General features: G+C 47.3%; 1 protein-coding gene, 1 long non-coding RNA gene and 1 pseudogene across 4 annotated transcripts in view; 2 read left to right on the top strand and 1 right to left on the bottom strand.

Annotated features, from left to right (window-relative positions):
- The window catches only part of MARCHF10 (membrane associated ring-CH-type finger 10), an 82,203-nt gene that overhangs the window by 8,114 nt on the left and 51,293 nt on the right, over window positions 1-22,796 (bottom strand). Inside the window, exons 5-9 of one of the 3 annotated variants that reach the window (XM_032870898.1) lie at window positions 22,585-22,719; window positions 16,527-17,940; window positions 11,826-11,992; window positions 9,183-9,292; window positions 441-554 (exon numbers count right to left, since the gene is read on the bottom strand). In XM_032870898.1, the coding sequence (XP_032726789.1) occupies window positions 441-554; window positions 9,183-9,292; window positions 11,826-11,992; window positions 16,527-17,940; window positions 22,585-22,719 (1,940 nt within the window). Of the gene's footprint in view, window positions 1-263; window positions 555-9,182; window positions 9,293-11,825; window positions 11,993-16,526; window positions 17,941-22,584; window positions 22,720-22,796 lie in introns of those variants that run through there. The other 2 variants (XM_032870897.1, XM_032870896.1) reach the window with 2 other exon arrangements.
- LOC116875421 overlaps window positions 12,244-22,796 on the top strand; it is an 11,054-nt gene continuing 501 nt past the window's right edge. Inside the window, exons 1-2 of the long non-coding RNA XR_004384185.1 lie at window positions 12,244-12,345; window positions 22,136-22,226. This is a non-coding gene — a long non-coding RNA (uncharacterized LOC116875421). The remainder of the gene's footprint in view (window positions 12,346-22,135; window positions 22,227-22,796) is intronic.
- Window positions 15,288-16,237, top strand: LOC116875419 (annotated as a pseudogene).

The following is a 22,796-nucleotide window of genomic DNA, read 5'->3' as shown; positions in this document are numbered from 1 at the left end:
GCTGGAGTAACACGTGCCGGGAACCAAAGCAAAAGAAACAGTTCTCCATGGGCAAGGGTCCGCTGGTTTGCACAGACCCTACATGCTTGGGCAGGGGCATGCCCAGACCTAACGCACGCTCAGTCCTGGCAGCCTTGCTGACCTCTACTCTGGGGGGCAAATATCCCTAGAGACTCACTTGCTTCTGTGAGCATTAATGACCATTTAATTACTACTCACGTTTAATAGTAAGCAATTATGCAACGATCGCTTAGTTTTCAGCCCGAAAGCCACTGTGCGTGCATTTCCACAGTATACAAGCTACATCTTTGTCCTGGCGATGACAGTGCCATAGCCTACCCAAGTGACCACGAAGACCTCAACAGATGGCACATGTGATCGCCAACCCTGCAAGGTTTGGGGAAGTGCGGCCGGATGGGCCCGCTCAGAGACCGACTCACCCTTCCTCTCGAAACTCGGCTGTAGTTGAGCCTCATGAGTTCTGCAAACCTCTGCTCATAGAGGTGAAGCAGCAGCACCAGGTACAAGCCTGAATTCATCAGCTCATTTTGTGCCTAAATATGGAAAAGAGACTTTTAAGTTCATCTATAAAATATTCATGATCTAAATCATGGAGCGGAGGGAGGAAAAAAAAATAGAGAAAAGAACCGACAACAAAAAAATAAAAAGAAATCACGGGGTGGAGGGAGCTAACAAGGCAGCAGGGCAAGGCCTGTCCTTGGGGATCAGAGAATGGAGCCAGAGGGGATTCAACATGGAGGCTGGGCCGTCGTTCTGGAATTCTCTGCTACTGAGTGGAGGATGCCCTTGGAGAGCTCCACACTCCAGGCTCAATCCCATGCGGTGAGCATTTATGGGGCAGTTACATGCCAAAGACTTGAGCTGGGTGTTGTGGGGAACGTGGGGCAAAAGGTCTCCATGGGAAAACCTTGTTCAGAAATAGTTCCAGTACCAGCTAGACGGCTCAGCTACAATGAGTGTGTACTAGGACTTGGGGAAGGCCTCTTGGATGGTCCTTAAAGGATGGGAGGGCCTTTGGTTGGCTCTGAGGATTGATGAGGGGCTTCCAGACAGAGGCACTGAATGCTAGCAAAGGCCTGGGGACTGGGAGAGCAGAGCATGTGTTGGGTAACATTCCCTACTCATGAGTGTGGCTGGAGTATATGGGGAAGGTGTTTGTTCTGGATTGGAAACATTTTTTTGGCATGAGCTACGGAGATGGGAAGGGGGTATCCCATCAGGCAGGACGGGGAGTTTGGGCGTCATGCTGTGTGTGTGTGTGTGTGTGTGTGTGTGTAGCTCCTGGGCTCTGAGCAGAGGACTAAACACGATGGGACGAGTGTCTTAGGAAGGCAAAAGTTTTTGTGGGAGAACTGGGGACACAAAGGTACATGAGTTCTGCAGACCTCCTGCAAATCTAGGTTTATCTTCCTAGATCCCTTGTTTGTCTGGAGAAAAGGCCCCAGGCCTTGGGCCTGTATGCTTCTCTCTCTATAACTAGGCTTAAGGATGGTCTCACCTACGACCTCTGCCCTGGCTGGTCTATTATTTAACTCCCCGACAGTGAGTGTGCGCCTGGCACTCCCATATGGACTGGGAACCACAAGGCCTTGGCTCATCCCTTCCTCTTGTGGTCATTTGGCTTGTTTTGTGCTTCTTTTCTGAACGTCTCCCTCCCACCAGTCTCAGGCTGTGTCCATAGCTTTTCCAGCTGCCTCAATGTCACCACCCTGCAGAAGCCTTCCCGATGAATCTCCTTTGTTCCACTCGTCCCTTCCCTCCCTGCTTCCTAACTCTTTCTTTTGTACACTGCGTCTTGCCCTGGTTCGTGTTTTCACTTTTTCTCGGTGGGTGGGTTGTGTTTTATTTTTCTTGCTGGTGCTTGGAACATAGGGAGGATCTGGCTGGTGACAGCTCCTTGGTCCTCGGTTCCTAGGTAGCAGTCACCCTGGGGACCCTTCCTAGACCTTCAATAAATAAGGGCCATTAGTAATGACTCCTCCCCCTTTACCCCCCACATGGCCTCCTGTCAAGTCCCCATGGATCGGGGGTGGGGATAGGCCAGCAGGTGCTCCCAAAGTTCCTGGGAGACTAACAGCCTCAGCAGGGGACATGGTTCTCTGCCTCACCCTGGGGAGAGGTCAGAAGTGTGACCTTTTTCCTGGGATAACCGAAGCTCAGACCTGACACAGGGACCACCTCAGTGCCTTTCCCTTCCTTCTGGGCCCATCTCCTTGTCCCGGTTCCATCCAGGACAGCTCAGGAAGCTGGCCCAGGACACGCCTCTTCCAGGATGAAACGGCCACCAGAAAAGGTGCCCAAATCGAGCAAGGATCGATGCATTCTTCCTTCTGAGTCCGGTCCAAGTCTGGATCTTGCCCACTGGCCTCAAGGTCATGGCTCAAGGCCCCTCTGCTCTCCTATAGACCTGCCTTGAAAGGCACTAGTCAATTGTCCTTAGCAGTTAGCCTCCTATTTTTAGACTTTGGTCATGTTTTCTGTGCTCTTCTGACCTTGGCCTAGAGCAGGCAGAGAGGAAGATGCTTGTTTTCACTCTTTTCTCCTCGCTTCCTCCCACCTTCCCCCTGAGTCTGCACCTCCTTCGCAGCCTGTCTTAGAAGCTACAGCCCTTGGGAAGCCTTCCTCACCCACCCATCAGCTCCTCCCCACACACCAAGCCTTGCCCCCTGTTTGCTTTCCTCACTGGCGCTGGCGGTGGCCTCTCCACTGGTTTTCTCTCCGGCACTCTCTTCGCCAGGGACCCTCTGATGCATAATGCCAAATCAATCAGCTAGAAAATGGCTTGGAACTATCAGGTTTGTCAAAGCATTCAGGGAAATCATTTACTTTTTATGACTCAATAAGGCCTGGAGGCATGCAGATGGGAAAATATCCACTAATGTTTTCTGCAGATAATTTGAAAAGTCACTTCTAGCAGATTGTGTCTCTTCTTGGGTCTGTGGGAGGGAACCTGTCATGAGGCGTCGTAAATCTCACTGGCGGGCTCCTTGATGTGCGCCCTTCGCAGAGCTGGTGATGCCCCACGGAGGGGTTGGGCCGGCCAATCAGAGCAGGCATGTGCTGGGGAGCTGGGAGGCATGCTCCTGCTCCGAGCCACAAGTGGGCGGGACTTGTTCTCAGAGAGAGTTCCAGGGCATTCGTTTGGCAAGGGCAAGATGAGCTAACTTTTGGAGCATTATTCTTTGGAGCTGCTCCCGACCTTTCCTCCTGACCTGGTCACATGGGGCATGGACACCCCCGTGCTGGGTTGATACGGGTGGGGCGAGGAGCAGGCTTCAAAGGGAGGAGGCTTGTGAAGCTGTAGAGGAGAGCCCTGGAGCACTCGGGCTGCCTGCCAGATGTTTTCCTTTCTGTTCTCTTGCCCCACTCCCACCCGTTCATTTTGTTTAATGTTCATTTTGGCCAAGAGATTTGCTACCTATGGCAATTCTCAATATAATCCACTCAAAGAAGCAGACGGCTTGGCTGAATGTTCCATCAAGTTTCCAAACATGTTCAAGAGATGCTCCCAGGTGTGAGGGTGATTAGGTGGCTGTGTGTGGCCAAGGACATCTGTCCGTGGCTGAGATGGAGCAAAGCCAGGCCTGTGCCTCAGAGCAATGACAGCCAGAGGCCCGCTGAGACCCTCCTCTGCTGACAGAAGTGCACCTCCATCACGCCGTGGGCGTGGACCCCCAGAATGGGCAGCCTGGGGCCGGCAAGAGCCAAGACTTTGGGCAGAACTTTAACTGTGCATGGCCAAAGTGACTCCATTAATAAAAGGGAGAAGTCACCTCTATCCTGCCTATTTCCCCAGGGTGTTAGAGCCAAATGAGCTAATTCAAGGGGACATGGTATTTTGCAAAACAAAAATATCCTGTAAGAGGCAAGAATGAAAACTAGGATTCAGGGCAAGGACCCCAAATGCTTTGTGTGCGCCTGTGTTCCTCGTGCCTAGGAGCCTAGCCCAGCATCTGCGGTGTAGTGTATGCTCAGTGAATGCAGGTACAGATGAAAGAATGACAAAAAATGTATAATTTGGGGCCAGACCGTGGCCCATTCAGTCATGACTTTTGACGCTAGTTAACTGCCAACTTGAATATGCATCAGAATTACAGAAAGGGCATTTTATTTTATTTTATTTAAGATTTTATTTATTTATTTGACAGAGAGAGATCACAAGTAGACAGAGAGGCAGGCAGAGAGAGAGAGAGAGAGAGGGAAGCAGGCCTCCTGCTGAGCAGAGAGCCCGAAGCGGGACTCGATCCCAGGAACCCGAGATCATGACCTGAGCCGAAGGCAGCGGCTTCACCGAGCCGCCCAGGCGCCCCAGAAAGGGCATTTTAAAACATAGCTGCTGGGTACCACCTCTCCCCCTCCCTCAGATTCTGATGCAGCGGGTCTGGGGTGGGACCAGAGAATGTGAGTTTCAAACGTGTCCCCAAGAGATGCTGACGGTATTAGGCTGGGGACCACCCATGGCTGAGAACCAGTGCTCTGAACCAAGGATCAACAGTTAGCTTGTAGCGAATCAGCTGAATCTGGCCAGAGGATGTGCTCTGACTGGCAGGCAGGAAGGAAAGGACGGACGAACACTTCTTCGGCTGGGGAGAATCCTCTCTGTTTTGCCTCCTTTCCGACCACCCTGTTGTGATGACACTTGTGGGATTCTGACCATTTGTGACCTGCCTGGCGTCTAAGGCATTTAAGTGTAGAATCTGTGTTCTCAACTTTTCCTCCACCTGCTTTCTCTGGGCCCATTTTGGAGTTTGGAATGTTACTGTGAGCTCTTCTAGGAGTTCTTCCTTGGAACCCAAACTCGAGTGCCCCAACCTGCATCAAGGATGAGGCTACTTCCCGGGTATGGAGCCAGCACCCAGGACTCCTCCTTCCTGGGCAGCACTCACAGGAGGAACGGATTAATTTTTTGGCAACTTTGAGGCAGGAGGGGGGTGGGTTTGAGAGGCCACAAGCCCCGTTGGGCCTAGGATTGGGCCACAAGGTCTAGGGGCCCCGTGCTGCTTCTGCCTCATGGGACCACCCTGCACACCGCCTGTCCAAGCTCCTAATCCAGCCTCAGGAGGCCTGATAACAAGCTCTGACCCTGTAAGGCCTACAGAAACCACCCAGTGTCTGAGAGACGCAGGATAATCAGACTTCGAGGCCCTTGAGGGCCCACGGGCAGCAGTCAGCCTTCCTCTACTCAGGTGCACTGCACCAAACCAGGGCAACACTCTGGTCTGAGCCCCTCCACACCCTCAAAGCCACTGACCTGCTACCAATCGTTGATCTGTGGTTTAGAGCAGTGGTTCTCAAGGGTACACAGAAAGAGGCTTCACTCTTTTTCCTTCTTGGTCTCAAATGTCTCTTCCTCGGGGAAGCCTTCTCTGGACCTGAGAGTGGGTCAGACCTCTTTGTGGCCGCACATCCCTCACTCTGCTTCTCCCACGCTGGGGTGGGGGGGCATCCTCACTCTGCTCCTCCCGTCAGAAGGAAGTGACTATGTTGGTCTTGGGCACTGAGGTATCTCCAGGATAGTATCTGATCGACAGCAGGCACTTTTATGTGTATTTTGCCACACTTAAAAAAAAAAAATTGATACCTGGCTCCATCCCAGATCAATTCAATCAGAATCTCTGGGGCCTGGCCTGGGCATGAGTATTTTAATAGAAAAAAAAAAAAAAGACATGCAGCTCAATGTTAGTTTTAATTATAGTCGATCTTTGTGTGCTTGTGATTTTTATAATTGAAGAAAAGCGAAAACCAGCCAACCAATCTAAATGAGAAAAATGCTTAAGAGAATAAGTTAGTGAGTTAGCAAGTGAGTTGAGGTTAAGTGCGACCCAGACTGGCCTAGAGTCAGTTCCAGACTTCTTCTGGTTTTGTTCCTTTCTTTGAATATGTCTATTTTGGGCACCAGCTACCCAGCTTTTCTACCAAAGAACCTGTTTGCCAGGAGTGTTGGCTAAGATGGCACAAGGGACCAAGGTTTGGGAGTCGGGAAGGGCTTGGCCCTCAGGAGCCCAGGTAGACACATCAAGTCCAGGGCCAGGCCAATGGGCCTCCCCAGCAGGGGACAAGCCGAGGGTAGATAACCTCCTCCCTATCTTTGCGTTAGACAACAGTTACTTCTGCCGTGGTCCTGGAGAGTTTCTGAACTTGTCTAAGTCTTGCTTCCCTACCGTCTCAACTATAACTCAGATTGTTAGCAAATAGACTCTAGTAAATTCACAACAGGTCATCGGAGCAGTCTGACCCACTGTGAAAGGGTGAGCCCCCCACTGTTTTCCAGCAGCACGTAAATAGTGCGTGTCGGTTCTTGGGACTGTTGTCCTTTCACCAGGCTGGGTCTGTCAATGTCGTTTCTACCTGTGATTATAATAAAGGGCATTTTCAAAAGGCTTTGATGGCCTGTCAGGTTCTTACTGAAACTAATTTAAACTCTTTTCTGCTTCCATGTAGAGTAATTACTGTGCTGGATATTTTCCACTTCCTCCTCCAGATCCACTTTCCACCCTGCGCTGTGGCCTAGAGGCTGATCTCAATGGATCTCATTAACTAGGCCCCCTTGTTCTCTGGCTTCCCATTGGGTTTGACCAATGGGAGGCCCTGGTGGGAGACCAGAGGGTGGGAGGAGAGAGTGGCTGGGGTAATAACTCTCCTTGTTCTCTCTCTGTTGGGCGGTGGCGTGGTAATGGCTGCTTTCCTCTCCTGAAGGTCCGAGGCTGTTGGTGACTCTCTCCTGTAACTATAGGTCTCCTGATCCTGGTGACTGCCCCTGGCCCTTGTCACTTCAGGCCTAGAATGGTCACAGTGCCAGTCCCAGGATGCTTCATCATACCTTGTTGGCTTCTTTTCCCTCCCACTTCTGGCCTTCCTTCAGCTTTCTTCATTCACCCCTGCTGAGGGTCCCACCATGTCTCCTGCCTAGATTCTGGCTGACATGGTTCCTTTCACAGGTCTTGTTCAAATGTCTTCCTAGCTGCTTCTCTCAACTGCAGGGAACAGTGACGCCAAGGTTATGGGTCCTACCCCTGCGTAGGTCGGTTGCCTTCCTTCAGTGGTGGACTCTAGCCCAGTCCTGGTGCACTTAGCTTCCTCCTTCGAGTCTGGAGAGTTTGGGCATCTCTGGGGCCATCATGTGGCGTTCCCATTCCCTGAGCACCCTTCTCTCCACACGCACTGGATTAGAGGATGTACTCAGGTTTTTTCCCACATCCCACCTTGCCAGGGAGGAATGATCTCCTGCTTCCTATGGACGAGAGAACGGAGGCCCCAAGAGTTTGTGTGGTTTCCCTGAGGTCACATAGAAACTCTAGAAAAGGGAACAAGACCTGGGTTTACCCTGTGGTCAAAGCTGGTGTGCTCTGCATTGGGGCACACAGCCTCTGGTTACAGGAGTGCAAATATTTTACAACAACTGGAAAAATGTACTGTTAGTGAGTCTACAGATACCACCGGTAAACCCAGCAGGGCAGGGTGGTAGCAGCTTCATGGATGGTGGTGAGCCATGCAGAGATGCTTGGAACCAGCAGGAATCTTCACTAGCGAAGGCATTCGCCTGGGCTGGACCGTGTTTGTGAGGCCTGCAGATGTTCTGGTAGTATTCCACGGACCCTGGCCTTGTCCGGACGTGTCTTTCTCGGGAAGTCCTACAGCCTCCGTTTCCTGAAATAATCTCTGAGAGGACCACGTGGAAGCTGCCTGCGCCCCGGCTGGCACCCTGACCTCAGGCGCCCACATGGCCTACTTCCTGTCACCGGTGTGACCCCGGAAGCACTTCTCTTTCTCCTCTCAGGGCCTGGGGGTGGGGACCCAGAGGCTCAAGACCCTCGGGCCTCAAAAGGGATGGACTCAAAATATAATTTATTTCTCAGGAAGTTCTTTCTTCCTTTCTTTCCCCCTCCCTTGCTCCTTTCCACCTCCTGATGCCCCATCTCCTCAACGCTGGTGTGGCATTTTGTCCCTTGTATTACGCTTCTTGCTGGTGCTGTTGGGTCTTTCATTCTTATCGAAAGTTTAATCTTCTGTCTAGCAGCCTTCGGATTTTTGAAAGGTTGAAAACAATTGCCCAGACTCACATGTGGCATTTTGACTCAGCCACGCTTTAGGTCTGGACGCAGGCTAAGGATCTGAACGCCAAAATGACTCCTCTGAAGAGTGACATTTAATTGATTGATTGGTTCCACACCCAGCCTGGAGCCCAGTGTGGAGCTGAACTCATGACTCCGAGATCGAGACTTGAGCTGAGAGTGAGAGTTAGACGCCTAAATGATGGAGCCCCCCAGGCGCCCCACACGGCACAGCTCAAGTGGAAGTAACCACTGGTTCATTAGCCACAGGTGGCTTGTGGCTTCCATACTGGGCAGTGCAGTTCGAAATGTAGGATTGTTTCCCTGAGAACTGAACAATCAGCTATTATCCTGAGCGTGAATCACCTGCCCACCCAAGGTAGACTAACTTTTTCACAGCATCAGAATTGCAATCCAGGGATGCCTGGGTGGCTCCGTTGGTTAAGCGTCTGCCTTCAGCTCGAGTCCTGGGATCAAGCCCCACATAGGGCTCTCTGCACAGCAGCGAGTTTGCTTGTCCCTCTCTCTCTCCCCCGGCTTGCTCTCTTTCTCTTTCAAATAAATAAGTCAAATCTTTAAAAAAAAAAAAAAAAAAAGAATTACAACCCAAATGACCCAGGAGAGTTAATTCACTGGGTATTAAAAAGCACACACTAGGTGCTTAGGACCTGTTTATTAACCTTGAGTAAAGCAGTTTCTTATTACCCAAGAGTTACTGGATATAAAATTAGGGGACCATTTTCTCCAAGACCCTGATTTTTTTTTCCTTGTTGCTATTAAACTTACATCACTTCAGCAAATTTGGGTATGGAGCTTGCCAGACTATTCCTGTTTCTGTGTCCAGTCAGCTTCTGTGGCTTCCTACTTTCGTCCCTGACCACAGTGGGACCTCAACCAGGGGTGGCGAAGACTTTTGAACCCCCCCACCCCCCACCACCGCCATGGTCTGACTTAGTAGCACACCTTCTCAGAGAAGTGAGCTTAGAGGACATTTCCAAACTCATCCCATGCGAAGCTTTCTCCAGTCCTCTTATCAGGGAAAGCCGTCTTTCCTGCATGCGTCTCTAACTGACTTTGCCCGAGAGGCAGAGTGGTGTGTGTGGCTCTTACCCGGGATTGCTGGTGCTTCCGGTAGAAGTCAGTCACATTAAAATCATCCAGGTCGACCAGCAGGCCTTGCTTACACATCTCACAGGTCTTCACAGTACCTAGATCCGCTCCTTAAATTAAAGAATTCTTTGTTACATAAAACTTTGGGTCTTAACATGTTGACACTCTGGGTCTCTTTGTGTGGACATTTTGGGAGTGAACTCATGTGTATTAGTGACTTTTTAAAAAAAAATTTTTAAGTCAGCCATCTTCTGTAGAAAAGGGCCTTGAATCTAAGATCTGGAAAATTTCCTTCATAATAATTTTCATTATTATGCAAGCTTCATATAAGTGAAATCCCCGTGACTTTTAAATAACAGGTCTTGCTTTCTGTTTAAACATAAACATACTGGTTCATAAAATTGGAATTGCTACATGGAGGCTGAGAGTCAGTGACACAGGTGTTTGCCAAAAAGAGGGAATAGTGGCCTGTGTTGTTGTGACGGACGTAACACAGGTCTAAGCAAATAAGTAAACGAGGACCCAATTGATGGCAGAAACTATTCTCAGTCTGTGGTTTCAAAAATCTGCCTTTAGGGGCGCCTGGGTGGCTCAGTGGGTTAATCCTCTGCCTTTGGCTCATGATCTCAGGGTCCTGGGATCGAGCTCCCTGCTCAGCGGGGAACCGGCCTCCCCTTCTCTCTCTGCCTGCCTCTCTGCCTACTTGTGATCTCTGTCAAATAAATAAATAAAATCTTTTAAAAAAATCTGCCTTTACACTCGCCCAGGTAACTTCCCACTCAAGAAAGTGAGGGAGCCAGGAGCCATGGGTGGCAACTAGCCCAGCGATATCTGTGGCCAGTACCTGAGACCAAGCTCAGCCTCATCTGGGAAAAGAAACTTGAGAAAACTTCCTTTGTTGCAGCGGGTTTTCTTTCTTTCTTTCTCTTTCTTTTCTTTTCTTTTCTTTCTTTTTTTTTAACTTGCATCCTAGATCAGCACTTTTTTTCTATTTATCCTTGTCCCCAAAGCAAAACTGGAAGATGGAAGAACTGTGCTGTGTTGAAGCAAATAAGCTCTGTGTCTTTTCCCCTAGTCTGGAGGCTGCATTTTTGCTAATGATGTCCCGGTGTTTATATTTGCATTAGCAAAATAGAGGACTGATGAGTTTTCTGCATGTATTTGGTAAAGATAGGGCTTGTGCAGTTTTAGACCCCAGTTCTATCTTGCCTCACTGGGGACATAAAGAAATAGTAAATAATAGAGAACTTTAAAAGACAAGGATAAGCCGTAACCCCATGTCTGCATTTTGTTTGCTTTTTTTTTCTTCTTTTTTAAAGTGCCATTCTCTAATACTTTAGGCTTCTGAGTGTCCCTTGGGTCTTCCGAGCTGAATCCCACTCAGCACACTCCTACTGACATCGGCATTTACAAGCATTTAGCAGGGTTTCTGTCACACGTTTCACGAGTAATTTTTTCCTGTGCTAAATGTTTAATTGGCCCAAATTTGTAGTAAGATAAAAGATCGCATGGCAGAGTCATTAGCAGCCAAGATCCCCTTGTTTCCTCTTTGTCTGAAGGACTGCGTACCTAGCTCACTATGGGGAGAGGAGTTTAAGCAACTTGGGTGGTGGGTCTGGGTTTTTCCTGCCTGGGAAGGTGCTCAGGAGGGAAAAGCAATCAGGGAGGAGACAGTTAATCTGATAGTCCCACTGTTCATTCCTCTTTCTCTGGAGGAGGCATGGCCACAACAGGATGAGACTCTTAGGTCCGTACCCCCACCCCACCCACCCCCGCCGGGCTGCCTAGAAGAATGATAATCAAGGAGGAGAACATAGAAGAGGAAAGAAAGAGGATCCTGGCTGCGGAGTAAAAGGTTTTCGGGGAGTTGTGTCTGAAAGACACAGTGGTTATTTGTCATTTGGTTCTTGAGTTGCTGTTTCCTGTATTTCTGTTCAAGTTGCCCTTCTTCCCCAAACCAAATTTTAAAGAAATCCCCTGTTCTCTGCCAAGAAAATGCCAGCTGACCTATACATGTGGCTGTATTTAGGTTGTAACCTCCCCAGGGAGTTGAGAAGGGGCTTCACACCCAGTTACAAGATCTGCAAAAGCCAGAGCTGACAAAGCCAGCATGCGGAAATCTCTTTATCTAATACAGTTCTAGAAAATTTGATCAGTGCTCTTTTCCTGCCCCTACTGCAAAATTGCAGCTTTGCTCAGTTTCTTAGGTGACACCCTCCTTCCCCCACAAATAAAAGGAAGCGGAACTGTTTTTGCCAGGTGTCCATTAGTGGGCATGGCTTGCTGTGTGTTTGCTGAGGTTCAACGGCTGACCTATTTTAGTTTCCTTCCTCCTGGGAGGGGATCTTAGCATCTCTGCTTGGGCGGGGTAGGATTCAAGTACAGATTCCAGGATTCTTCTCTCAGACTTGGGAAAACAAACTCATTTGTGTCCCATCATTTAAAGGCAACATTGAGTCCCACTGCTATCCATCAGGGCTGTGAACGGGAGCCCTGTGCTGGGGCGGGGGGAGCTGGGGGAGGGGGGGCCATGGATCTCCCGGCAACTGCTCCCGGAGCTGCCGTCAAGGCTGGAGTCCCACACTGTGGTGTCTGGTTAATTATATGGCGAGGCGCTCTTGCCGCTCTTCCTTCCCCACCTACCTGATGTTATTTTCACTTTGAGCCACTTTTTCAGGCACTCCTGATGAACAAACTGCAGGCTTCCCACACAACCGCAAGGCTCCAGGAGGGGGTTGGTTGGGGAACCCCCGGCTATCTGACAGATGCGACACAGGTCTCCCTCCTCCTCCGAGTCCTCGTCCAGGAGACTAAATGGAAAACAAGCCCTGGTGACCGGGGGTCTGCACAGTTTCTACTGACTACAACTACTACTACCACTTCCCAGGACGTTAAAGGGGGAGGCCCCGTCAGGGTTGCCCGGGCTCCCCCACGGCTCCCTCTGACCCTACTGAAGATTCTTCCCAGTGACTTATAGTAGGTGCCCGGACCCTTGTATCAGACTCCTTGGCAGTTAGTGACACGTGTGAGCTGGCTGCCAGAACCAGCCTTGCGACCAGAAATCTAGAGGCGGTGGACGAGGCTACAGAGGAAGACCATGGAAGAGGCTGGGAGCCCCTCTCCCAGTCGTGGCCACTGTGGAAGTTGGTGGTACGCCGTGTTGGTGAGTGTGTGGGATCTGTGGGCAGGAGGCCTGGGTTTGAGGCTTGCCTCTGAAACTTGGGAGTTTGATGACACTGGACAAGTTATTTAAATTTCTCAGGTCTCTGTTCCCTCATGCATAAAGCCGTGTGATGATAATACCGCCACTGCCTAGGTGACAGGGTCGTGGGCAGACAGGATGTCATGATGGCGGTGTGCTGTTCTGCAGACCATGAGTGCATCTAGTGTCTGGTGAAGCATTTGTACACGGAGATCGCTCAATAGTGAACCTGGACATGAACTCACTAATAGCACAACACTTGGCCGACAAATTATGCCAACATTCCAGAATGTAAGCTGCTGGAATCTGATGCAGATGGAATTAGGAAAATGGAAGCAAGTATGTTATTGTCCAATAAATGAGGAGTGAAGACTAGCCAGTTGATGTTCACGTAGGGAGGCTCTAAGAAGCCCAAGACTTGTTCTTTAGCATCCTCATGGACTAGGGACTGTCTGGTCAAGGAAAGGAAATTGGCTAGAGACTGAAATCAAAGAAGAGGAAGAAATGGGCATTGTTCTGGAGACAGACATATGTGCTCAGTTTCTTCAGAGACTTTCCTCCCCACAGGAAAGGGAAGTCACCGAAAAGAAACAGAATTATAGTTTTCCATTATGGGCACAAACAAAAGAAGAGCTATACCAGATTTTTCAAAGACTCAATATCTCCAAGATGTCAGTTCTCCCCAGAATAATCTGTAGATTCAATGCAGTTTCCATGAAAATCCCAACAGGCTGACTTTGAAAGGTCTATAGTCAAGGACTCTGAAGGAACAAAATGGGGAGGGAGGCTTTGCACCACTGGTTACCAAAACTTATAAAAGTTACGGATATTAAGATGCTATGGTATTGGATTAGGGGAAAAAAAAAACAAAAGAAACAACAGGCCAGAATAGAGAGCTCTGAAACAACCTCGGACATACATAACATGTCATATAACATTCTGTTATATGACAGACGTGGCTCTAAAAGAAGCACAACGATAGACATTGCTAGTGAGACAGTAAGCGGCCATTATTATTTTTTTAAAGATTTTATTTATTTATTTGACAGATCACAAGTAGACAGAGAGGCAGGCAGAGAGAGAGCCAGGGAAACAGGCTCCCTGCTGAGCAGAGAGCCTGATGTGGGGCTCGATTCCAGGACCCTGGGATCATGACCTGAGCTGAAGGCAGAGGCTTTAACCCACTGAGCCACCCAGGTACCCCACAGCCATTATTTAGGATAGGGAAGGTGTGCTAACCTCTAGCTCAGCAGTTCCACCCCTAGATAAATGTCCCAGAGAATTTTTCCCATGGGCACCAGGAGACATTTTGCAAGAACATTTATGTGGCCCTGTTTGCAGAAAACAATAGAGAACCCCAATGCCCATCAACAGGAAAACAGCCAAATTGTGGTATATTCAGGTAACGGAATACCTTGTGTCGTGAACGCGAACAGAGTAAAGCCAAAAATATCAACAAGGATGCCTCTCACTAACAATGCTCAGGGAAATGCAAGTCACAGGGGAATAGATATTCCATTTCTATAGGGTTCAGAAGTAATGCATTTCTACAGAATTAAAAAATGTGCACAAAATATTGTTTAGGGTTGTGAGTTCGAACACTGCATTGATTGTACAGATTACTTAAAATAAACAAATTAAAATTTTTTAAAAAATTGAAAGCAAAGGAATGATAAATGCAATGCAAGAATGGTTTCCTGGGGAGGCAGAAGGGGTTGGGAGGTCGTAGATGAGGAAGGAAGATGAGATAGGGTGGGTGAGGGGCTCAGGAATTCAAGTAAAGTTCTGTTAGCTGGAAGGCAGGCACCAGGATATTGGGTTTTGTTTTATTTCGAATTCCCTAATTATTTGTACGCATTAAAGTAACTAACCAAGGGGAAATTTTTAAAGAGTATAAGTGGCATTGAGAAATGAGCTTGAAATATTAAAATGAGGCATATTATAAAATATGAGCCAAAGTGTACTAAGAATTGCATTTATATGCAAAGATAAGAGACAGGAAGCAAAGTTTTTTTGTAGTACTTATCTCTGGATTATAGGATTACAGGTGATTTTTCTTTGAAGTTTTTATTTTCCTATTTCCTAAAATGAACATTTTGTGATAATAAGAAAAGCCTAAGGATTATTATATACAGAAAAAAAAGAAGGTGTCTGATAAAGTACACAAGTCATAGCTGTTTAATGCATTGCCACACCGAGACGTGGATGCCCTTTTCAAAGAAATAATTTTTAGCCCAAAGACATCACTTTGGGCTGGTGGAACCCAAACTCCTGACAAGTGGGTCTGAAGGTGTATTTCTGGGTAGGTGTAGATGGGTGTGTGTGAGGCTTTTTGGCCCTTAGCCATGGGTCAGTGTGCTGGTGGCGTGCATAATACAGAAAAGCAAAGGTCCCGCCAACAGGAAAGTTACTCATTTCTGTAGCTGGATAACAGACCTAGAGGAGGAGAAGGGCTCCATCCTGTGACCTGTCTTATCCTCCTACACTCTCATTCACTGCCATGGAATTTTCCCACGTGCAAATGAATATCAGTTGGATAATTAATGGCCCAAATGAGCTGTACTAACACACACAAAGAAGGCTTGCATTCAAAGAATCCATTTCCAGATCAGTAAGCCAACATTAGGGTGTGGTGACACCTGTCATAAAGGAAACGGCCGAATCCTGACATGGTGTTTAATGATGGCTTTAAAAGGTATCAAATTTCGTAGCTGTGAAATATCCCCAAATCATCTTACAAGACAGTGAAGATCAAAGATAAGGGTAATCCATAAAAAAGACCTGTCTCTCCCATGCATGAGAAAGAACACAGGAAATGGAAGCAGGGTTACCCTAGTGCAGCCCTGCAGAGAACCCAGGTAACCATGGTAACTGGTTGGAACCAGACTTTTGGTTGGAAAGATTCAAATTCTAGAGCTGTTGGTTGGATTTGTGCAAAGTCCCATGAGAGAGAGCTGGTGAACTTCAAGTGCAGAGTGGTTCACTCTCTGGGGAGATAGCAACCTTTTTATAAAAAATCCTGGTTCCTGAACTTACAGAACCGGAAATAACGTGTGGATCTCTTCCCTCCTGCAGCCATCGCTGAAGTGCCTGGGGCCACAATGAAGTTTAATCCCTTTGTGACTTCTGACTGGAGCAAGAACCAGAAATGGCATTTCAATGCACCTTCCCACATTCTCAGGAAGATCATGTCTTCCCCTCTTTCCAAAGAGCTAAGACAGAAATACAACGTTCGGTCCATGCCCATCCGAAGGGATGATGAAGTGCAGGGTGTGTGAGGACACTGCAAAGGTCAGCAGATTGGCAAGGTCGTCCAGGTTTACAGGAAGAAGTACATCATCTACATTGAACGAGCGCAGCGAGAGAAGGCGAACGGCACAACTGTCCATGTGGGCATTCCCCCTCGCAAGGTGGTTATCCCTAGCCTAAAACTGGACAAAGCCCGCAAAAAGATCCTTGAACCAGGGGCTCCTGGGTGGCTCAGTGGGTTAAAGTCTCTGCCTTCGGCTCAGGTCATGACCCCAGGGTACTGGGATAGAGTCCCGCATCCATCGGGCTCTCTGCTCAGCAGGGAGCCTGCTTCTCCCTGTCTCTCTCTCTGCCTACTTGTGATCTCTGTCAAAAAAAAAAAGAAAAAAGAAAAAAGAAAAGATCCTTGAACGGAAAGCCAAATCTCGCCAAGTAGGAAAGGAAAAGGGCAAATATAAGGAAGAAACAATTGAGAAGATGCAAGAGTAAAGTAATCTTCTATGTGACTTGAAATAAAAACTGTTAAAATGAAAAAAAAAAAAAATCCTGGTTCCTAATGGGTGGTGAGAAACGCTAGCTCTACACAGGAGTTCAAAACTCCTTACATCTAGCAAACTTGCCTTCCTTAAAGTTACAGTAACAGTATTCAAGGAAAAAACACTTCGGGAATACTGAAGAGATTGAGCTAGAAGACCAAACATTTCCTCATAGAGACATGTATCTTAAGAGCAACAAAATAGACAATTTCCTCGATATAAGCCACATTAAAATGCCAAAGAACAGCTATGAGTTAAAATTCCCATGACGCTCTAATGAAGGCACTGGTTATTTCTACCTGGGCAACACAGAATTTTTTTAAAAAGTGTGTATATCCAATTATGAAAATTCCTCACCTTTCCTGTAATTTCTTGAGTTTCTCAGGGTCTGCCTTTATCTTAATGGCTTCCTTTTCATCTGTGAAAGCAGAGACTGCCTGTCTGTTTCCATTATCATTTTGATTTGGGGAATCAGAGACTGCAAAGAAAGTAAAGGGTATGTTTTCTTGCAAGGACCCAGGCACATGCAAATGGCCTTGTAAGTTCATTCTTGACGGAGAGGAGCTGGAAGACTCCACCAAGGACAAGTTGCTTTGAGGATTTAGTGAGAGGTCTTCTGTGTATAATGGAGCCCCCTGCGATGGGCTTGTTAAAGTAACATCTTCTTCTCCCCTGACGTCAAATTCATGTGCACTGTTTACTGGAAAATAACTATGGTTTTCAGCACTGACAAATGGATTCCTATTTCTAATAGGGGACAGTAGTCGACGAACGCTAAACCTTGAGTTTCCCTCTGAGTCTGCACTCTGAACGAAGGTAGATGACATTGACGAGTCTACTGGAGTATCCTCTCTCATAGCAGAATGCATTAATGATCCAGGAGTGTTGTAAGATGAACTCGCTGGTGATCTTGGAGCTGTTGATCTACCAGAAAGAAAACAGTCAAGAGAATTACTAGAGCTGTTTAGATAGGCATGCCAATCTCTTTCATAATCATGGGTACCAGACCTGTCTTCCATTGAAATACAATCTCTAAATACATTTTCAGCACTGAGGTCACCATCCAGACTAGATTTGGTGTCCCATGAAGGAAAGGCGCTATTCTCATGTTTACTGTCACCACTGTCATTCTCTTTAGGAGATCCTCCAGGAGGTAGCTCCGGGTCTTGAAACACCCTTGGCCCAAGAGGAGGTGGCTCGGTCACCGGCTCCATAGCATTGCATATTCTTAATGAGCCATAACTGGACTCATTTCTTCTTACAGAATTAGCTCTCCAATTTTCAGGGTTTTCTTCGAAATTTTTATTTTTGGCCTGAGTGGCCGATATCCCAAGAAATCGACTTCTCTTGTGATTGGGAGGAGAACGAGTTGGGTGCATACCAGCCAACAAAAGTTCTTCCTCTACAAGAGTCTCTTCCTCGGTGTCATCACCATCTCCTCCAGGGTTTAATGATAAAATGGAATAAAAATCTTCGTCTCTGAACCTAAATGGTGCCCTTCTTGATCCTCCCGGGTTGGTGGTTATGAGTGGTGGCCCCAAGGACTCACTCAACATTTGAGGACTGTTTGTTCCTTGGAAGGCCTGACGTAGGCCTGGATATAGCTCATTCTGGGAAAGAGCACTTGGGTCTCCTTTTTTGGCTCTCTCAGGGGTATTCTCAGTCATGGTCATTAGCTGTGAGGATGAGACGAAGTTTCTTCTCTCTCGAGTTGGCCTCTTTAGCTTAGTGTCACTTGTCCACATTGGGCCCTCTTGTTGAACTACCGGATCTGCATGGAGAAAAGACAAGTTTGTAGTTTTACTATAGGTGCTCATGGGTGAAAGACCTTTAACACCAACACTGAGAATCCCTCAAGTCAACAAAGAAGCCTAGAGAAGAAAATATGCTTGGTTAAAACGGCTGGATGTACAAAAGGACAACAGTAGAATTAGTAGAATTAGCTTCCTTTTATTGCTCCTTTTGTACATTTGTGGAGCTTAGGCTGGTTCTGCGGAGACAGGGTGACCCTGAGGATACAGATTTTTTTTCTGTGGAAGCTTTTGGGAAGACTGTCCAGTCCAGGTCAGCCAGGGCTGGTAATGGGTAAGTCTCTCGAATGATGGTTTTCACTCCAGTATTTATGGAGAAGGAAAACCAGCCCTCCATGAAAACCACCAGTGCCTCTTCATCTGGTTTCATTCAGCGTACATTTATGACACTCCTGCTTCACACACAGCTTTGCAAAATCTTAAGGAAAATATAATCTACCTTGGCAGATGGACGGGGGGGAGGCTCTAGAAGCTGGTGTCCAGTTACCCTGATGATTTTGGTTACATTTACTGCTTCGTGTGATAAAAATTATAACTCTCTCATGAGATCATTACCTTTTCTTTGTCATTAGACCCCAGTCGATCTGTAACCTTTGGGTATGAGAGAATTCTTCCCCCTACCCCCTGATTCTAAAGTATTAAGAGATGTACAGGAAGGAGGAGGCAAAGAGCCCAAATGAGAAGGAATTTCTAGCGGTGAAGTCATGTGGTCAAAACCTGCCTTATAAAAATAATGATTAAGCACTACTTACTGGGGGTGTGTACCGAATGGCCCAGGCACTATACTAACTGTATTACATACACACTTGGGCCTCACAACCCTATGAAACAGGTACCACAATCACACCACACTATAATCAAGGGCACCAAGGCTTAGGGAGGTCCCCTCGCCTCCTGGAGATCGTATTTCTAGTAAGTGATGGTGCGATCACTCGAGCTCAAGCCTGCCCGACGCTATGGTTTGTGTTCTCAATCCCCACCCCAAGTCCCCCTTAAGAAACTGGGTGGCCTTTCCATTTCCTCATGAAAATGAGAATCCATTTAATTCATCGTGATGCTGTGTGTGTTGTTCACGGTTTTTTACCCTCTCGATGCGGATAGGACACTGTAAGTACTTCTCTGATTCCATTTCTCTTTGTTTTCTCTCTGTTCCCTCCTGGCGTCGGTCTTCCTGCCTGGGTCCCCTCATGCCATCCTGCAGCATCTAACGAGGCACTGCTGTCCTTATCGTTCAGCTTCTAAAGCCACTCACCCCACAGAGAAGACAGGACTCCACCAGCTTGGGAAGGCCTGTGTCGGTACTAGCTCAGGCAAGGATTTGATTTGCAAATCCTCAGAGCATCTGGCCGAGCCAAGGGCCAAGTCAATACTGACTCACTTTAATTGAGGGCCTCCCGGGGAGCACTGGCTTCTAACGTCCTAATACTCTGTAAGCCTCTTTTATTGTTAACTGCATGGGACACTCAGCGATGCGGTGCGCGTTTTTACTCATCAGCTCTTACAGAAATCAGTTAAGCTCTCCTATGGGGCCCCTCGTGGGTTTTCGAAACCCCAGTAAGAGATGAATCAGCAATTCCAGGGAGCTCTGAGCATCTGGTACAGGAGTGGAGCTGGTTTGGATCGCGGTCTGAGGGACACATGCTTCTGTGTGACCCACTGAATTCTCTGGGTAATTTAGAGGGGGTGGAGGAAGTGATAACAGGAGATTTGGAAACACAGGCTCTGGTTGATTCCTCTTCATTTTGAATTTGATGAAGGGCCTCGGAGATCAGCTCACCAGTGCTGGGACCTGAATCTTCTAGTCTGTCCCTGAACAGGCAGCAGCCGCTCTGCCCTGAGCCAGTTTAATCTGGGCTTCAGGAGACACCAACGCAAAACGAGTCATTAGGGCAGCTTCTGAAACGGGGAACTGGACACTCAGCCGGAACCACAAGCTTGTTTCAAGGAAGCTATGGGGGTGCCACCCAGGGACACTGGCTTCAGAACACAGCAGGATGATGCCTGCGGGTCCCAGCACAGCCCAGGAACGCATCTTCACCCTCTTTGCCACCACCACCGCCTTCTCTTGAAAGGTCCAATAACCCTTCCCTGACGTGTTTCCCCTAAAGGTGGCAGGTGGCACCATTGTATATTTATGCTATTTTAATCTGATTTCTTATGTTTACCTGAGAGGGAGCAGATCTCATAGCTCTGGGGCCTGGATGAAACACCCCCTTCAGTATGCTGGGATGTGCTATTCATAGACCAGACCCTACAGATTCTGCCGAATGCATCTTGGGCCCCTTGTGGACTTCAATTTAGAAGGGAGGGTGCCTCCCACATCTGGGAGTTCAACAAGGTGTGACGGAATGTTCTAGAGGCAACAAGATGAAGCCAGAAAAAGCCTCTGTCTGCCCTCAGGCTCTGTCCGGTCTAGACTTCTTTATGTGCTTGACCAGCCACTAGTTTTCCTACATTCTAAAAGCCATAGACTTTTAACTTTTTCCTCTGGTTATACAAGTAGTCGCTCTTCATTTGAAGAAATATTGGAACTTTCAGAAAATGAAGAAGAAAAAATCACCCATAGTCTAAAACTCAGATAGCCATTGCTCCTGTTCAGGAACTTAGGGGTGGGTTGCCAACTCAAGACCCCCGGGTTATTTTCATCCTATGTAGGGCTTTGGCTCAACCTTTGAACACTGAGGCAACCACTTTCACGTGGAGGCTGTATGTTCTGGTTTACCTCAGGCCCCACAGCCCTGGTTATGTGTTTCTCCTGCCCCATCTGTCTGTTCCCTGATGGCATTTGAATTTACAAATCTGAGCTCTCTTACCTAGCCTTACCTCTTCAAAAAACCAAAACTGGAATATTTGGGTACATCCAACTTTATGTCTTGCTTTCTTTCCCTAAACTTTTTATTGTGAGCATGATCTCCTGGCATTAAATTCAATTATTCTTTGAGAACAGGATATTAAGTACAGGTTAAGATACATTATATAAATGTATCATAATTTAACTCTTCTCCTATTCCTGGGTATGTAAGGTATTTCATGGTTTTTGCTGTTACAAATTACCCCTTGCTCATACAACTTCCACCGTGTGTCTCATTAGAACAGATTCGCAGGAGTGGAATTGCTACATCAAAGATTTGACCCTTCTAAAGACTTCACAGATGTTGCATAATTCTGGTTTGTACCAAATTACCCTACAGGTAGGATATGAACCCATCTCTCATAGCTGTGTCACCAGCAACGCATGCCAAGAGCTTGGCATAGCATCTGACACAACAGTGCCCAGGAAATGCTACTTATTTCACTACCAGTATTGAGTATTATTTTAAAAACCTTAGCCAGTTTGGGAGGCCAAATTGCACTCGTGCAAATTCACATGTATTAGTGAGATTCAACTTGTTTTTGTTTTTGTCCAAATGTTCATTAGGTTATTGTGAAATTATTTGCTATGCCTCTTCCCATTTTTCTATTAGGGACTCATGTTTTTTCTTATTGATTTGTAAGAGCTTTCTATATATTACCTCTTTGTCACATTTGCTTCAAATCTCTCCCTGATACAATTCAAACATCTGGCTCCTACTCCAGTTTATGCAAACCACTTTAGCATGTGAGAGAAAAAATTAGAGACTAGCGAGGAAAAAATTGGGGGAAGACAAGGAGCTCTTATCCTTATGTAAGAGAAAACTGAATATATACCAGAAAATTGGGACAAATTCTCAGTGAATTTCAGGATAACAGAAGATGTCTTCTGGGTATAGGTGGAAGACTGTATGAACCTCATATTATCTGAAAGATGTTCTATGCTCTCATTGACCCTACTTCTAAGCCATCCAAGCCACTACTGTGTCTTATATTTACAGGTGTCCACCAAAGCATAGATCACATGTTAAAATACAGCTGACTGCATTCATTGCGTGGTGAAGTGATGCTCAGTGGTTTCTCCAAGGGGAAGACTAGGTCCACGGCAAGGTTGGCTGTCAAGTGTCACTTTCTTTGAGTCCCATGGAGACTCCTTGGGTCCTATGTCTTCTGCCACCACAGGGGAGGATAATGTGGTCAGTGGAGCAGCATGGCTTAGGAAGCTCAGGACTGAAAGAGGGGGTATGCCCCAGTTTTTGGAAATAAAGCATATATTTATTTTGATGTTCTTTCTTATACACTGAGATCCTGAAACCCTGGGTCAGAGGTGAGAAGATCCCTGTGGGATGTGAGCAGCCTGACACCCGCAGACACCCATCCATCCCTCCTGGGCCAGGTGAGATATCCCCAGAGTTGCACACTGCTTCTCCACCCCTCGTTCCCCACCCCAACCCCACCATCTGCCACCCAGATGCCCTTTCCAGAAGCCCAATGGCTGCCCTCCACTTAAAACTATGCACAATCCCACTTAATGGAATAAATGGGAGAAGGAATGAAAACAAACTACCTACCTTCTCTACCTTTTCCTGGCAGCCTTCTTCCTCTTGAAGAAGGAACTAGAACTAATGGTTTGCTTTCAAAACCTTTTAAGCATTTCATTTTAAGGTACACTCTCCTCCACATAAAAGCACACATGTCTAAAAACCATACAGAATTCACCAGGTAACAGTTCAAGTCGAGCCACGAGTCCTTACCTGGTCCCCTGAGGGCCTGTGCCTTCAGTCTGCTTCTGTCCCCCGGCACTCTTGGGTTCTGCATTTCTGGGCTGACTGTCAGTCTCCCCAGGTTTGGCCTCCTCTTCCTTGATAAAATCTGTGATGCCTGGGCTGCTGAAAGGTGCAAAAGCTTTTCAATAATTATTTTTTTTTTTTTTTTTTTTTTACAGGAAAACAGCTTCTGCATAAAG

Source organism: Lontra canadensis, unplaced genomic scaffold (genome assembly GCF_010015895.1).
Source record: "Lontra canadensis isolate GAN:19392208 unplaced genomic scaffold, GSC_riverotter_1.0 scaffold41, whole genome shotgun sequence".
Classification (NCBI taxonomy): Eukaryota; Metazoa; Chordata; class Mammalia; order Carnivora; family Mustelidae; genus Lontra; species Lontra canadensis.
Note: the sequence above shows the minus strand (reverse complement) of the source record. Positions and strands in the feature narration are given on the sequence as shown.